The sequence below is a fragment of the Bombus huntii genome, chromosome 7 (genome assembly GCF_024542735.1).
Source record: "Bombus huntii isolate Logan2020A chromosome 7, iyBomHunt1.1, whole genome shotgun sequence".
Classification (NCBI taxonomy): domain Eukaryota; kingdom Metazoa; phylum Arthropoda; class Insecta; order Hymenoptera; family Apidae; genus Bombus; species Bombus huntii.
In genome coordinates this window covers 5,850,052-5,867,623 of record NC_066244.1, presented here as the reverse complement: position 1 = coordinate 5,867,623, position 17,572 = coordinate 5,850,052, and the positions used below count along the sequence as shown (strand labels likewise).

The 17,572-nt window shown below is 33.5% G+C and overlaps 1 protein-coding gene across 1 annotated transcript in view; it reads left to right on the top strand.

The window, feature by feature from the left end:
• The window catches only part of LOC126867630 (uncharacterized), a 647,133-nt gene extending 629,795 nt beyond the window's left edge, over nucleotides 1–17,338 (top strand). Inside the window, exons 11-14 of the mRNA XM_050622333.1 lie at nucleotides 136–338; nucleotides 7,211–7,362; nucleotides 7,711–7,783; nucleotides 8,173–17,338. Of these exons, the coding sequence (XP_050478290.1) occupies nucleotides 136–338; nucleotides 7,211–7,362; nucleotides 7,711–7,783; nucleotides 8,173–8,194 (450 nt within the window). The 3' untranslated portion in view covers nucleotides 8,195–17,338. The remainder of the gene's footprint in view (nucleotides 1–135; nucleotides 339–7,210; nucleotides 7,363–7,710; nucleotides 7,784–8,172) is intronic.
• The last annotated feature ends 234 nt before the right edge of the window (nucleotides 17,339–17,572 follow it).

Genomic DNA, 17,572 nt, shown 5'->3' with positions numbered 1-17,572 from the left:
GCAAGTTAGGTATCTACAAGATTTGCACGACCAGGAACCCGATACACATAGAGAAACTTCATCCAGTTGAACTTTGCTAAACGACTTAGCAAACGTTCTCTGCTAACGGTGACACGAAATTATTTTCTGTTACAGTGGTCAAAGGTACAGCTGGCGAAATTCTCAATTCTTGAACACCAAATGGATCCGAGCAGCAACTTTAGCAGCTATCGCAGCACCCTGAAAGCAGCGATGTGGCGTAGCGCCGGCGCTACGGACGAACGACAGAGGATCGTCGTACCCTTCTTTAGTTTGCTGGTCAAGGATCTCTACTTCCTGAATGAGGGATGCAGCAACAAGTGAGTAAAAACCTTGGACTCTAGTATTGATTATTTAAAAGCACTCGAGGAAATTTCTGGTTTCATCAAAGTTTCAGAGATTCGTTCTGATTTCCGATCCTTAAGTAATTACGATTTCGATCTCGAAACAGAAACGACCAGCTTCAGTGCTGTCTATATGATAATTTAACAGGGTGAAAGACTCGCCAACAAAAATCATCAAACCCATAAACAATTGTATACATTTTATAAAGGCACTATCTCCAATTATAATACACTTTCAATAGAAACAACAGAAGAGCAAGAAAAGATAGTAAACCTTTTGTAAATCAGATAAAAGAAGAAATATTCAAACAAATCCATTTCAAAAAATGTCATTGAGCAATTAAGAGGTAGCAAAAGATCTTCATTACAAAGAATTAACGGTTCTAACGTCGCTCATAATTGCTTATAATTTAAAATATAATTATAATAACGTACAATTTAATATAAAATTATACAGAGTTTAATACTCAATTTAAACATTGATTAAAATTACCAAAGTACAACCTGCGAATCCTTAATTGCAACTCAATTTTCGTTTAAAACCCATTCTTCTCTCTACAGCCCTTAAATTTCAGTTTCAATTATAATCGCCTTTGATCAACGATTTTATAATTTCGCGTTTCCACACAGGAATATAAAAACTATCCTGAAAATCGTACCAGGTGGAATATTTATAAGGTAATTTAAGTTGGCGATTGACATGGATGCTGAACGTAAGCTGAGCGTTGAAACGCGATCACCGATTTCCTGCCGGGGGCCAATACGAACTTTTTACCGAGTTCTTTTCGTTTGAAGGTTCGATAATTTTGTTCCTGCGGAGGCGATACGTTGACAGGAAGCTCGTTTTCTCGCGAAGTGCCCGACCTTTCGGTTCTTTTTGTCGGCCGTATTTATCAAGACGACGAATGTGCCGTGCCATTTCCTTCGCTTTTCTCCGCGCGAGAAACGTTCCCTCCGTCTCCCGACGTCATCCCTTCTCCCAGCTGTACGTGTAAACTTATTAAACTTGTAATAGCAAAAGTTGTTTCCTCGTAGCTTGACTGGAAGTTGTTGAAAAGAAAACAGGAAGACTCAGGGAAAGAGGGATATGTACTAGAGAAAGGAACGGAACCCTTTCCTTTTCTCGGAGTCTGCTTTTCTATTACGAACTTATAAAAAGACCTGCAAAGTGTGCGCAATTGTTTATCTATATAATAAGTGACGATATTTCTTGAAACGAGTTAATTTGAATATCCCACGTCTATTTCTTTCAGAAAATTTATTGTTTCTTTTTCTTTTTCATAGTTTCTATTGAAAGGGCGTCTTCATTAAAGCGTCGCATAAAATGTGTACAATATATGACCAGTATTTCGTAACACGTGTACGATATAGGCAGATCTAAGCGACGGAAAAATATATTGAAGGAGAATGCTTATAATGTCTGACAAATTACTGTCTAGTACTACTTACAGATTTTGTTTTACTTAAAGTGTATAGAATAAAGAAGTATTACAATTTATGGCACGTATTATTTTACTTTATTGATTTGTTTGTATATTTTAAATTCGAATGTATGAATTTTCTGAATTGATAAATTTTATTATAATTTAAAATACGCAAAGCGAATGTTCTCTTCTTGCCACATGAAAGAGACAGGTATTTAGTAACCGAGAAATACTTGTACCATTTGATTAAATGCTATGTAATGGAGCATTCAGCCGAACAATATTATCGTCAATATTTAACGTATGTCAGAGACCTCCTAAGCCTCAGACGATCAATATATATTGTCAATACAATATTGAGAACTTTACACATTGATAATGATATTGATCGTCTGAACGCTACTTAATACTACGATCAATCAAATTATGGAAACCAAATTATGGAAACGAATAAAATAAACCAATACAATATACAGTCTCCAAATATTATATACAATATTTCAGAAGTTAATATTTTTCTTCGTTTTTCTAATAATCCTTTAAAATCGTTCATTTTCCATGCCATGTAAAGATTCTAATAATCTCGGTTCACGACGATCGTTTTATGGGTCAGCTCTGATTAATCATCACAATGATGGGCATCTGAGGTAGAACGTTTTTTCGTTCAAAAAGCTCATTACACATGCGATAGCAAGGTGAAATGAAACCGTCTCTCGAAAGCGGCCACTGCGTAGCCACAAGAAGTTTCATTAGAAAAACAATTTCTATTCGAGTAGAGTGGTTCCACTACTTGAGACGATATTTACTGAATAACCGCGTGTATAATTCTCCCAGATACGCGACTACACAAAAGTTGGGATTTAATGAATTTTTCACTTATATGCAGATCAACTACATACTCTTATATATATGTAGGATTTTATATATTAAAGTGGGATTTTTTGTCAGTTTAAAAGTAGAAATATCTCACATACATACACCTATACATGCACCTTCACCCAGAAGTATTCATTGAGCAGTATTCTTGCTGTTCTCTGTCGAATTAACTTTAAACTGTTTCAATAATAAGATTTAAATAACTTAAGTCGTAACAATGTACTCATATAACTTATGACTCATGACAATGCGAATATAACGTTCTTATCAATTATTCATAAATTAGTTAATCATATCATTATTAATCATATCGACTGATCATTATAATTTGGAATGTGAATGCAAAAGTTTTAAAGCGTATAAACTCAAGCTTTTGGTTAGTGGTGTACACGTATACATGCGCATGCCCATTCAACGTATGTACGTTAAAATCATAACGGCGTATATTATGCCCGGAATGGCGGACGCACGGTAGAAAATTCGCGGAAAATGCGAATTCGTGCAGATAGGCAACGTCTGAACAGTACGGAAACATTTCACTGAATCGCACACAGCAGATCGTCGTACAAAGATACGCTGGTACAAATCGCTTCAAGACGTATGTATACAGGCTACAGATAAATGTCCACGTATTATGCATTTTGTCCGGATCACATAATACGCAGATCGAGAACTGTGGCTGATATTGGCTCAGAGAAATAACGGGACGCATTGTAATGGCTTCGAAACAGTGACACATGTGCGTGGTTATTCCAGCTTTCCTTCGATTTATGGGCGATTGATTCGTATTTTATTTTGAAAGTTGTTTTATAAAAGAGACTAAAGCTTCTAACGTTACTATCATGCATTCTGTGTGCTTTGATGCACGAATATTGTGACAATTTTTTTATGTTAAACCATAAAATTATTGGGATTGAAGTTAGAGATAGACTAACTTGATAGTTAGGTCGTTTTTCAATCAGAAAAATTTCTTGCGCGAGATTGAAAATTAATAAATGGACAACTAATTTAATTAACTAATTTTACCCAGGTTAGTTTTAATTCTTATAAATTTAAAGAAACAGAGGCACAAAGTTAAGAAAAATAATTGTTGTATTATATTCTGTTTATTTAAATTCTATTATATTACCCTGATATTCTTATCTCCATATTATTACGAATACGAAATCCTCTATTATATCTCGAGCCAAAATTATTCGAAAATTTTCTATCTAAAATCCATCCACGTTGTCACGTTTCCATTGCAAACACGATCCATGTCTCAGCCATTAACGCGTTCACCCTTAATACGAAACGACTGTTCCGGCAAACCGAATCGCGTTATAGTATCAATTTCCTTAGAAAGCGGCACAGTTCCCAATACGTTCGACGGAGTTTAATAAGGGAAAAGAGCCTCCTTCCCAGCAATTATCCTTCCTTGTCGTCCGTGGACCGAATCTGTAATAGAATTTCGATCCTACATAGGACGAGGAACGAGAAAAGGGTAGACGGAGGAAAGATAGGTTTCTCGAAGGCAACGCTGGATGGATATTGACCGATCGAGGCATCCACCGGGCGAAGACGAATGGCTGCGCGTATGTAAATGTCTGTTACGTGAACGTAACGCGAACGTCGTGCAGCCGGAAGCGGGCGCCGATGCTACGCGAATTCGCACACTTCCGACCCGCACGATAAATTGCCCAAGTTCGACTCGTAATTTCACCCACGCTTTCGCGCACATGTACGTGTCTTCGCGCGTTCCCTCGTTGTATCGTCACATGCTCCATGGTTCGTCACATACAGTGTACAGTAGCTTACAAAAGTATTTCAATACCTATTTATAGAGACGTTTCATGAATGTATTATGTGTGTTATACAAAACATTTTGAAATTTCATTAGCAGTATAACGAGACGCAACTCGTGATTACGTTGATAACATTTGAAATTAATCTGAAAATGTATATTGTCGATTTGGGCTTAGGTTTGGGTTATCGAAAAATTTTTCAAGAAGAGATTCATGAAGTTATAGATGACAAAAGTCTTCGCAAGTATTTCTCAACTTCCGTTGCAAATTTTTCGAGTAATCTAATAGAAGTTACGAGATATTTACTGGACTATCATCCAACTTATGAATGATACTTCTTTAAACATTACTTTATTTGATAAAAATTTATAATAAAAATGCTACAAACTTTTTTGAAAGAATCCAATATACACATTTTCAAATTGATTCCAAATTTGACCAATATAATCATGACAGTCGTGCCTCGTTACAAAGCTAATGAATTTTCAAAATGTTTTATATAATGACATATCTTCATACAATATATACATAAATATTTTCCACAGTAAATGTTCAAATGTATTCCTGAACTATTGCATCTACACATACTATATCTGCTAAGTAGGAAGAATTATTTCCTTCTTCAATCGAACCCGTGAATCCGGTAGATGGTTGATGAATTCTTAAAAGTTCTTTTGGAATTGGAAATTTGGTTGAGCAATAGCTGATATTACGTGCATGTATTCGAAGATTTATATTGGACATGATTTGTGGATGAATAGCGTTTTTCGTTTAGTCAAGCTTCGTGAAATTCGCGAACGGAAAATATTACTCATTTTATGTCGATAGAAGGTTTTGATAAAAAGTTTTGGTAATTTTTCTTTTAACTTTCTTTTAAAAAGTTTCTTTTCGTTGTGATTGCATTTTATTTCGTTCGAAGCTGTCTTACATACGTTTTTTAAGATTTGTATTCGTATAATTAATACATTAAAATGGCTTTTAACAGTATCATAATGATTTTGAGGTAGTACTTTTTCGTTATGATTCATCTTCGACATGGCATTCTCTCTCTTTTTTGCTCGCTTCCTCTTTTCCCTAAGAAAGACCTTAACAAGTTCCAAGATTGTTTGCACGTAAAATTACATTGCTTTCGAAGAGTACATAAAACTTAATGGGACTACTTGGAAACTTTTTGAGACTTCCTCGCGAACTGACCACTTTGAGCCCACTTCTTGAAATTACAAAATGAAGAAGCATAGAAATACCCTCTTCAAATGAACTTTCCTTTTACCGAATAAAATATTCAGTTTCAATATTACTTTCTTACAATAAGAATACACATATCGGACGGATTATTTTAGAGATTCCTTAAATAATTAAAACGATTTTAGATCCACGTGGAACCGTGTACTTTCGTAATGCGTGAATCGACTTTCCATTATCCTTTTCTATCATACTATTATTAAATAGGAGGTAATTAGCTTTTCTTCATTTACTCAAATGAATAAAATACTTGAAAATATGTTTTAGAAGAATTACACAGATTCTAACAAGCGATAATAATAAGAAAATAAAAAATACAATTCTTAAAATTTAACAAAATTTCATCTTGATCGTAAACTACGACGACTCTTGTAATGTAATAACTTCTGTAATAAAATTGTCTGTTATATTCCTTCCCAACAATTTTCTCTGTTTCAACTTACTTCGTACCGTGCAATACGCATTAATTTCATAAAAAATTAGCGGCTATCAAAATATTGCAAAACACATCATAATAAAATACGACATATGCGAAGATGAAATAAGAAAAGTCTCGGATAGTAGCTTAAACGAGTTAAATATTTTTGCAAACTAGAATGTAAATTTATTAATGATAAAATACAAATGCGAATGAGCGAATCGAAATTGACTAAGTCGGAATTAATCAAAGCGTGCATCAAACCGAAGACTGATTGATGCGTCCTAAGCCTGAAATTTATGGAGCTAACCATTAACTTAACATATCAGCGTATCTCTCACACCGGCTAATACGATCAGGATTATCCGAAATTAATTTAACAAAATAACAGGAGACCGTTATTCTGCACAGGACGGCTGACACTGTATAAACACAAGCCAACGTACATTAAAGGATGTAACGTTGTTGTTGCTATCGACCCACGATACTCTGAAGAGACCATTCTTGACCGATAGTGAAACATTCGCAAAGCGTTTGATAACAGTGAAACTTTTAATGATTACATGCGCAGATTGCTATTTAGATCCACGATACTGCGTTGAAAGTATTCTTAACCACTAGTAGAACATTGACGAGCTACTTTTCAATATCGATAAAATTTTTAATGATCATAAAGTAGATGAAATTTAATAAATTGGTTAAAAGCTTAAAAGGTTTATTATATCGAACCTCGATACTCTGATGAAAGTATTCTTCATCGCTGGTAGAACATTGACAAGGTTTTAGACGTCAATGTCGACATCAATATTAACGATTATAAAGCAGATAAAATTAGATGAACTTATTAAAAGCTTGGGAAAAAATTTTAACGAGTTTAAATTGACCTACGAGTTAAACATTTCTTAAAAATATAAATACTTTTCATTACGTTGTGCCACGTAAAAGAACAACAATTTTAAACACGATATCTACCATTAAAATAAAATATAAGAACTCTTCAAGCTTTTGATTAAAGGATTCTTAATTCATGATTTAATATTTATACATATTATATTTTTTTATATTTATTTATACATTAATCCTGTCGTAAAACTATCGTTTCAGATTACCAAATGGACACATTAATTTCGAGAAGTTCTGGCAACTGGCGAAACAGGTGACAGAATTCATTGCTTGGAAACAAGTTGCTTGTCCATTCGAGAAGAATCCGCGTGTCATTGCTTTCCTTCAGGCGAGCCCGGTGCTGACTGAAAATGGTAAAACTTTTTAACCTGTTTTTATTCGATTCGTATATAAGAAGAGAATTAATGAATTGAAAATACAATAGAGAACAAAAGTAATTGAATGAAACGTGAAATTGCTTTTAAATTAATCGGTAAAGAATAGAATAATATTTAAAACTAAGATATTACTTTCGAGAACTCGTATAAAATAAAATTGCATTGCTGTTACAATATTTCAGATTATTTCATTGGAAACTAAAGTAACCTTTCTTTTGTAATTAATAAAAAAAAACTATTTTTAGTTGTTTAGATATTAAAAAATATTTTATTCGTTGTAAGCTTCGCCAGCATTACTCTAATTTATTTCTTTTGATAATATAGCTTTAGCTCTGGCGTCTTTCGAGTGTGAACCACCAGACAACAATCCAGAGAAAGAACGTTACAAAGCATTGAAGTAAGTGATCTCAATTTACGTTTAACAAAAGTCTTTAAACTTTAAATTTTTATCTGATACTATGCATCTAGTAAGAATTCAAAATCATAAAATTCAAAGTAGTTCTTCCAATAGTAAGTGAAATAAATAGATGAAATCTCTACTTATGTTCCATCTTTTTATTTATACTCATAAAGAAAAGAATTTGCAGAAAAGAATTTGTACTCCATAACTTACAATTTAGGATAAGTTACAATTTACGTAATGATAATATTAACAAAATGTAATAGAAGAATTTTTATCGTTTTTATTTATTTAATATCTTATTCGACACAAATCTGACATTTAATTAAAACACAGCTTTCAGTCGCACTAAATCACGTTCATTTTCTTCAACTTCCTCTCGGCAGGTCTGAACTGAACGCTCAGTGAAAAAGAGCAATCATGCAACGCGTCGAATGGGAGCGATACTGAGATAGACGCACTCTTCTAAACTTCGTTCCAAACAATTAATCAGCCACGAATCTCTCTTACGAAAAGGGAAAACGAGCTTAAGCAAGTAACATCCAGCGAGAAAACAGCGAAAAAGAGAGAAGAACATCGAAATCGTGAACAAGAGACACCCGTACGATGACGAAACGTAAGAAAAAGAAGAAAATTCAAATTGTAGCGATTTGCTCGCGAACGACAAACGAGAAGAAGAAAAACAATGATTCATCGTAGTGATCTCGCGTCATTTAAGGACACCCTTTAAGTGTACTAAAACGATCAGTGCAATCGTCTCGACACTTTCTATAAAATGCTCTCAACTTCGAATTCCATTTCTCTTAACCACCAATTTATCAAATACTTTATTACACTTTTCAGTCGTATATTACGTAAAACAATATTATACGTATATCAATACGACTTAAATTTTATCGAAATGAAATCTCATCAGACCGAATCTTCGAATCGAATTTAGAAGATCGAAATAAATATTCGATCGTGTTCCATTCACAGTGTTGTTGCATTACATACATCGAAGCAAAGAGCGCTCTTCAAAGAAAGAGACATCATAGGTAAAAACTGCTCGAAGAGGCGACTCTAAGATTCCAAAGTTCGAACAAAGAAAACAGAGATCGATTGCACCGATTGAAATCGTCTATCGATCAAGCGTACTTCGGTATACACTGAAAACGAAGCTGATCTGTTAGTACGAACATGAAAAAAAAAATTCATTGAACAGTATCGCGTAGCAGTAAGTATAGTTCCTAAGCCCGAGGCCGAACGAAGAATCGTTCCTCGATCGCGAAAATTTCACAATTGTGGCACAGCCTCGTGAACATTCGTTTTCGAGGAATCGTTTCGTACATTTTGGCCGACCCTTTTTGTACATAGTCCTTTTGATATACGCTAACAAAACTCCTAGGTGTGGAACAGAGGATAATGGAAAAATAATAAAAAAGAAGAAAATAGGTTCGTTCCTGTAGAGTAAGCTCGAACGTTGTCGTTTTTAAGGTTCTAGGTTACACGTTAGTAACAGACGACGGTCGTCGTGCACGTACTTAACGAACGAGAAAGACGAAGAGAGGAAAGGGAAAGATAGAGAGGAGAAACGTTTGACAAGATCAGTAAGAGAGGACACGACCCGGTAGTAACGCGCGCGGCTTTATGCCGTTTGCAGCTTTTCAAAAAGCGTTTCCATTGTCCCAATGTTGACGATGTCGTTTGGGTTTTTTCGAGTGTTCACGCGGTGACGAGCGCGAGATTACAATTTCTCTCCTTTTTTTTAAATACGTTCGTCTGTACTTTTTTCGCGAATAAAAAAATCCTCGTGTAAGAGTAAATCTTTTTTGGTCTCGGTGAACCGTTTCATTCGCGTCTACCTAATGGAGATATGTTCATTAGAATTTTTATTTTACATACATATGTATATTACCGCTGAGAAGTATCCAGATACCTGGTTATTTTCAACAGGATATATTTTAATTAGAAAATTACGGATAAATCAATGGGCGATGGTTTTATCCTTTATAATTATTATAACTACGTACAATATGCTGCATATTAGCATAATGCTGTAAGTCAAAATTTTAACAATCACGTGTTTTAACTTTTAAATGTATTGTCTCTTTAGTTTCATAATTAATTAAGTTCTAGTTTTATTCTCTATCATAATATACTTTCATAATTTAATGAAATACAATCAAGCTTTTATAAACTAACAGTGAACTGACTTACATCATTATGATCCTTGCTAATTGATTTTTGCAAATCGTTAAAACATATTAGTGCCATGTTTTTTAATGGATAGTTTAGATTTATGCTTTGGTGATTTCATAAAAGGTAACAAATGCTGCTTCTAGTTACTCATATAATAATTCATCACTAATTTGTATACTTTGATTAAATTCATGCACTGTTACCACAAATCGATCAAAGTATCTGGATATTTACGCACGGTGATGTAAATATTAAATCGAAGCAATTTTGGAATATCGTTAAAAGCTTAACGTTAAAAGTTTCATTTGGCTTGCGGTAATTTTAGCGGCGACGTTAACGCGTACGTCGTTTGATAGATTGATTTTTAGCTCGCTATGTATGCTGTATGTGATACATTATAAAAAGTTAATCGAAGGTTCAGCGTATCGAGAAAATTTCACTCGAGAACTCACTTTTATTTGTATATGAAAATCAAAAGGGAAAAATGTGGTAAATCTATTTCTGCCAATTCTCCGTTAGATATTAGTGGCGAAAGTTAAAGTTTAACAACATGAAAGGCTTTCCATGATGTTAAAAAAACTAAGTTTCCTTTTTCTATAAAACATTTTTTTCATGACAGAAGAGCCGGGAACCTGTAAGAATTATCTCAAGGAATATTTTGCTAAGTGAAATAAGCTTTTTAAAAATATAATTTCGAAGCTACTCTTTGAACTTGAACGGCTATTAAAAACGAGAAATATGACTTATCACGTCTTTCACCTATGGTATCCGTATATCTTCGTGTGCTTCTACAAGAATCGAAAAGTTCTTGTCTCTCTACTGAATATCAGCTGAAAAAGAAGAAAAAACGTTTGAAACGCGCGCGTCACCGTTAAAATCTAACTTCGTATTTTTAAACAAGTTTGAACAGAGTATGATCGATCTGTCCGAAATCGAGCCCAGTAATAAGGTAATGACTTTTTCTTTTCCTTTTATTTGTTCTCCGAATGAACTCGCGATACAAAAGGAAGAAACGCAGAGATAAATGGACGAACTGAGGGCGAAGGTGTTTTGAGAAAAATATAGGGACCAAGAGTTCGTTTTTTCAAGAAGGTAACCGAAAAATCGTGAATCGTGATCCAACGATCGCGATCTAAATGGAGGAAACGCAAAGGCAGACTGTCGAATTTTCCGCTCGCTAACTCGTAGCTTCGCGTACTGAGAGAAACACCTTTGCAGTCATTAGGCATTTAAGGCTAATCTAGACGATTTGCGTCTAGTTATAATTACGAGCTGCGTACAACGTATCAAATAATTTGTTATTTTTATTTAAAATATCTGCAAGATATATGATGTATCTAATTATTCGCTTGATTAATTATTTTCATCGTATGTAAAAAACTGTTTCGCAGTTTAAATACTATGAAAGTACGCATTCACACGCGATAAAATGTATTTGTACATTGTTCTATTTTAATTTAATTATTTATACGAACGTATTGTACGTTTTCTTTTGCACTCCCTGCACGGCGAGTTCTTTAAGACAAGTTGAGCTTGTGTTTGAGTAAACGAACTATTTCGTAGGAGTTTTAAATAACGTATTCAGTAAATGTGTACAAATCTTTTGTTATACGTTTGTAGTATTATTTTCGTGAGTTTGTTGTATAGATATTGGGTGAAAAGTATTTAAACGAATCAGAGGCAGCTCTTCTTGCCTTCAGCTTTTAGATTGTAGTCTAGTGTATCTCTTTTTTACTGTTCCTGTGTTATTTATGCGATCGTATTATGGATGTAGAAGGAAAATTCTGTAAGTTCTAAAATTGAGGTTTTGAGAAAAATACTTTCCTTTTTTTCACAAGAAATATAAAAATTTCTGTTCTATTGCTTTTCATTCTGGAAGAATGAGAAGGTTACATTGAATTACAGATTGTTGTATAATTTGAAACTATGACATTCTCTTTTAAAAATACGATTATCCATCGTTATATTATATTTTATACAATTTTTCAATTTCCTACAATCTTGTATATCCTACAATTTCAAAATGAATAACTTCAATTAAAAATAAACTTAACGGATTTTTCTTAGATAGCCACGGTGTTATACAATATGCAATATTTTATTATCGCAGAATATTTTTCTATACTTATCTAACGCACGATGTTTATCCGTTTATTTATAACGAAGTATCTTTAACGCTCTGTTTCGCGTCACAATAAACAGTAAACGTTTCTCGTAGGTGTTAGCACCTTCGATAAATGTATCTTGCTCGCCGTTCTCTCAGTACGAGAATCAGAAAAAGAGAAACAAACGTGTATCATATGCAACAGAGTAGCGTCGTATGTACGAGGACGAACCAGAGTCTACGCGAAGATCGCGTAATAAAGAAAGTATAATTCATTGATCGAGCCACCAAAATCGGGGATATGTTATACGCCAGACTCCTTTCTTTGGAAATCGTTTGATAAAAATCATCATAGATGTATATTCCGAGGAATTCAAACGATATTACAACAATCGTTCTAACGTAAGTTTTTAGTAACATTAGGATAATTTAATTTTGACAAAAATTATCGTACGTGTTGATGAAGGTATTGAAATATTAAAAAATGACAAAATCGATGGTGGATGTAATGAAAAAATTCTAACTTAATATGTTGGTGGATTAATTTGATTATAGTATGTTATATTAATTTATATAACACAATTCATAAAACATTCAGTGACCAGACATAAACCAAGCCCAATTTACCCCTGAATCTAATCTAGATGTAATTCAGTCCTAACTTACACCTACCATCCAACATAATCCAGTCCATCATTCGACTTAATCGAAATGTAATTTAGATAACGAATCGATTTGATCATCCCCTTGATCTAGTTCAAATTGAACCTCTAGAACCATTAGGTGCCTGTGTAAATATCTATTTAATCTTATTTACACAATGGTCATATGAGTATATATGTATATATTTTAAATTGTGTAATACAATGTTATTTTTATCAGGAACTTTCGTATTTGTAAAAATTGTTACTATCTTTTAATATTAAAACGCTCGTATGAATCACTTATTTGACATGTAATAACGAGAAAAATAATAGACAAGTGTTTACTTAAATAATTTGTTAACGAAAGAACTAGATTACAACCACGTAAAATAGTAACTATTTAAAGTTCTAAAGTAATTCAATACTTCCATCGCAACACGTACATTCGCTATCAGAATCCATCGTTCCATTCGTAAAGTATCACAATTCATTACAAAATTCACAATTGACTTTTGCAATCCTTCTTTCACTAAAATCACGTTCAATTTTTACAAAATTTTCTTTATAAACATTTCACCACACCTGTAAATATTCACGACGATATCTCATCTCTTTCTCCATCGATTTTATAAAACTAACACAAAAGTCAACTCTACACAAAAAAAAAACTCCATCTCAAAAAATATCGCTCAAATAAATCAAGGAATGAGTCTGGCCATCCCGAGAACGTTCTCACGTTAGAATTGTAACGAACAGTCGACAATTATCCATGCACGTTTATCATAAACCATAACACGATTAATCTGTCGAACTTATCGTAAGGAGTAAATAGTTAACGAGTGTTATCGTTGTAAGCGCATCGCGTTGTCAATATTCCAAGAGAGGAATCTCTGTAATACTACACACCCATCCGAACGATCATTAACTTGCCAAGGTCCGTGATTCACGTCGGAGACGTTCACGTTCTCCCCGAACAAAATATTATAACTAAAAATTATATGCAATTCCCTTATACGAAAGTATATGCGATACCTTCTTATACAAGGTGATTTTTTCGTTAGTTGAAAAAAATTCAAAGGCAGTGGCGCCAATCACATTGCGGATCGTACACTGTCGCGTTTTCATATTATATGTAGTATACATATATAAGTCGTTCTTACCCTAATCTAGGATCTATGGATCCTAGAAGGTCGATATTGGGTTCCAATCACGTACACTCAGTGTTAGGACACATTTTCTTCTCTTTTTCTCAAATTTGTTTAATCGTCTATCAAGACCACTTACTCTTCTTCGACTGCTTTCACATTACTTCAGGGTAATGGCTTTCAACCTCTTATCTTTAATGAGCCAAAGGCTTAAGTCGTTACATGCATATAAAATACATACAAAATCTGATATCGCTGACATATATAAACACATATATTATATAAAAAAAGACATTTTATTTATAATATCAATTATAAAATTGTAATCATCTTCAAACTGCTTAACGCTTTCAATGCTGCAGATCTCATCATAGTGACACGCAGTGACACTAATTGAAATATTTCAATTAAAGAAACAATTCAAATTAGGTATGCTAAGTATTAACAGTATCCTATTACGGATGGCAATCTTGCACGTTATGACTTGACCAACTAAAAAATCACCCTGCATCTTATACGTATAATAAGAAGGTACCTTTTGCTTGTATCAAGGGAGAAATGTACGATGATCTCGTTTCGGCAGCCAGACGATTCTTTTTCACAGCCGTCTCGACTGATTTCGCGTGGACTTAACTTTGATTTCACGACGAAGCGAATGGTCGTCGCGATATTTTCTAGCGATCGCTTTTTTCTACGATTTTTCTAGCACGAAAGTGACGAAGGGAAAGCGTGTTCGAAACGACGACGAGGCGAATTTTCGACGACCAGAGCCAGGGAAATCGATCGAGCGTCGTGTGAAATCGATCTTCAAACGAGAGATTAAAGGGATAATTATAAAAAGGGCGGAGAGTCTGAAACACGCTGGCACGCGTCTTTCTGCCCCGTTTTAATGAATCCGCAAGGACATTGAACTACGTAACGATTAACCCTAATAGTTGCGATTCTGTACATAAAAAGGAAAGTCGTGTATATATATATAATTATATGACACATAAACATATGCGTATATCTATGCGTTATCTAGGGTGTAAGGTTGGATAGGTCGTAACCGAATTTAATGGAGGAGCCACGGCGTGAAAAAAACGAAGGTATCACGTGAAATGTGGTTCCTTCGTGTTTTCTTCGATGCCGTCGTGCGTCGACATAGAGAATCGAGGCCTGTCGACCACGTTAATCGCCGATCGATCGATCCGAGATCGCCTAACGATACCTTCTAGTACACAAGAACTACATTCACCTTTGAATGATTGATTGATTGATTGATTGATTCGGAGAGAATACGAACACACTTGCTTACTGTCTAGTCACTAGATCGTTAGTCGGAGGTCCGTGGTCGTGTTCGCGTCGCGATTCGAAAACACGAGCACTTGTGTTACAATGTCTTAATTAAGAATTCTTTTATGATATATTTGTGATTCTACGAGTTAAGAATTTAAAATTTATGTAAAATCCTGTTTTTATTTCACTTCATTTTGGATTCCTTTTGTAGCCTCTTTGAGAAGAATTTTTACGGATCGGTAAAGGAAAGACTTTTATTTAATATTCTGTTACATATTAATTGTAATATTGCAATTTAAATTAAAAGTATACAGTCATGTTAAAGCTTAATTAAAACTGTGTATGTTGGTTTCAAAGATTTGCGCAGTTCCGAGATTAATTTACTCGGATCAGTGGTTTTCAGTGTCAGGACTTTTTGTTACATCTTTTACATCGCAGAATTTTTTATTATTTTATTTTTCTTAATTTATTTTTCAAGTACATCATGCAGGATGTATGTAAACTGTAGATGAAGTTGAGAAATGGTCGACTGTAAACCAAGAATAACGATTAATTTAATAATCCTTTTATAAGTGAGCTATTTTATGGATTTTATTTTATAAAAACTCTATCGTTACAATCGGAGAAAATTCATAGGATATTCAAAATTGAATTTTTTAAATATTATTCAAGTACGATGATCTTAAACATCTTACTACATTTATTTATTTGTTTTCAGTTGTTATTAACTTTTAAGGAAACAAATCTACATCCAAAATGTTGTTTTAATTTCCTTACATCAAGAAAATCTTTTTATTAAATAATCTTTAAATTGAAATAAGTGCCACGTTTTCTTATCGAGTCAGAACACGTATCGCGTTATGCCTAAATTAAGAGTATTCGAGTTAGAATTAACGTTAAGTTTCGTGTTAAGCGTATTTTTGGTCGACATTCCCTTAATTATAAGGCGTTTATAATTGCACGATAAAGAGTTTTATGTAGGTCAGCGTGTTATTTCATTCGCCGATTTCGCTTGCGTGTAATTTTCCTTATTATATTTCCCCGTCGATTCCATCCAGAATAATCTCGTGACGATCGTTGTTCCTTTCCCAGTGAAGGGTCGAACATTTAAAAACTCAATCCTACTATAAAAAAAAGAAACAGGAAAAGAAAAAAAAATTAAAAAAGATAGGAACAAAATCGATCGTTGCAGATTTTCATCGATCGAATTTAACGATGTTTTTTTAGATTCGATATTGAAATGAGAAAATCCATGTAACTAGTTGAACAATCGACAGCTCGATTCTCCCTTTTTTTTACCATTTACAATTCTATAGTCGAAAGTCTTTAAAATAAGAAACATACTTGTCAATATATTTAGGATATTCAATTTATACAACTGTTAGTTCGAAAGTAATCGAATTCGTAATGTATGGAGAAAATATGGAACGATGCGTGACAATTTGTCTTTGTTATCTTTTCGTTCATCAGTTGCCATTTCTTTCTATTTAAATCTATCTTACATTAAATATCTCTAAATTTTGTATTCCCAATAGAGAATGTACAATTTTTACATTATTTTCCAATTTCATTCTATATAGTTTATTCTATAATTCAATATAAAAATCATCGTGATAAAGTTCAGTACATATACCTAATGAAAGTGGAAAAAATATTCATCATCATTTTAAAATTTATAATAATCGTACAGTCTTTTTTTCATTCTAGTATTTCATCAACCAATTTCCTGTGATTTCTCGATAATTATTATTTTTATCTAATTTTACAAAGACAAATATAATATACAATGGCAAAAAGCGAGAATAAATCCATACAACTGAATAACTGCCAATGTTGCAATAAAGTCAATAAAACAAGAATTGTTTATAGATGATCCAGCTGTCGATCGATCAGCCTAAGTAGATTACGTACAACGATTTCGTACTAATGTTACATAACTTTTTGCAAATCTCGTAACATAGATTACCGAAACCTTTATACCATTTTTCTTTCTGTCGTATTCGTCTCATCGTTTGTACATCGATTTTTATTATCCAAAATACGTGGAAAATTTTGGTTTCAGCGCTTTTCGTTTTCATCAAACCGAATATGTTGGGACTATTGTACATAAATAGGCTCAAACATGTAACAGCGACAAGACAACAATTACAATTATTGTAGAAACGATGATGTCTTACGAAATAAACTACAGATTAATGGACGTTTCTCCAACGAGTATTCTTCAAAGCACCACCACACCAAAACTATGTTAAATACAACATGAACATATTTAAATAATCGAATCCGAATTGCTTTTTTAAACAATTTTAAATTATTTATAGCGATCAAAACTTTTTAAAGAAATTTAATTTTATGACCAATTCTCTTCTGAATATTTTCATACCTTACTTTGTTGATGCGAATTCATGCCAAACTTTGCAACAGATAAATTTGT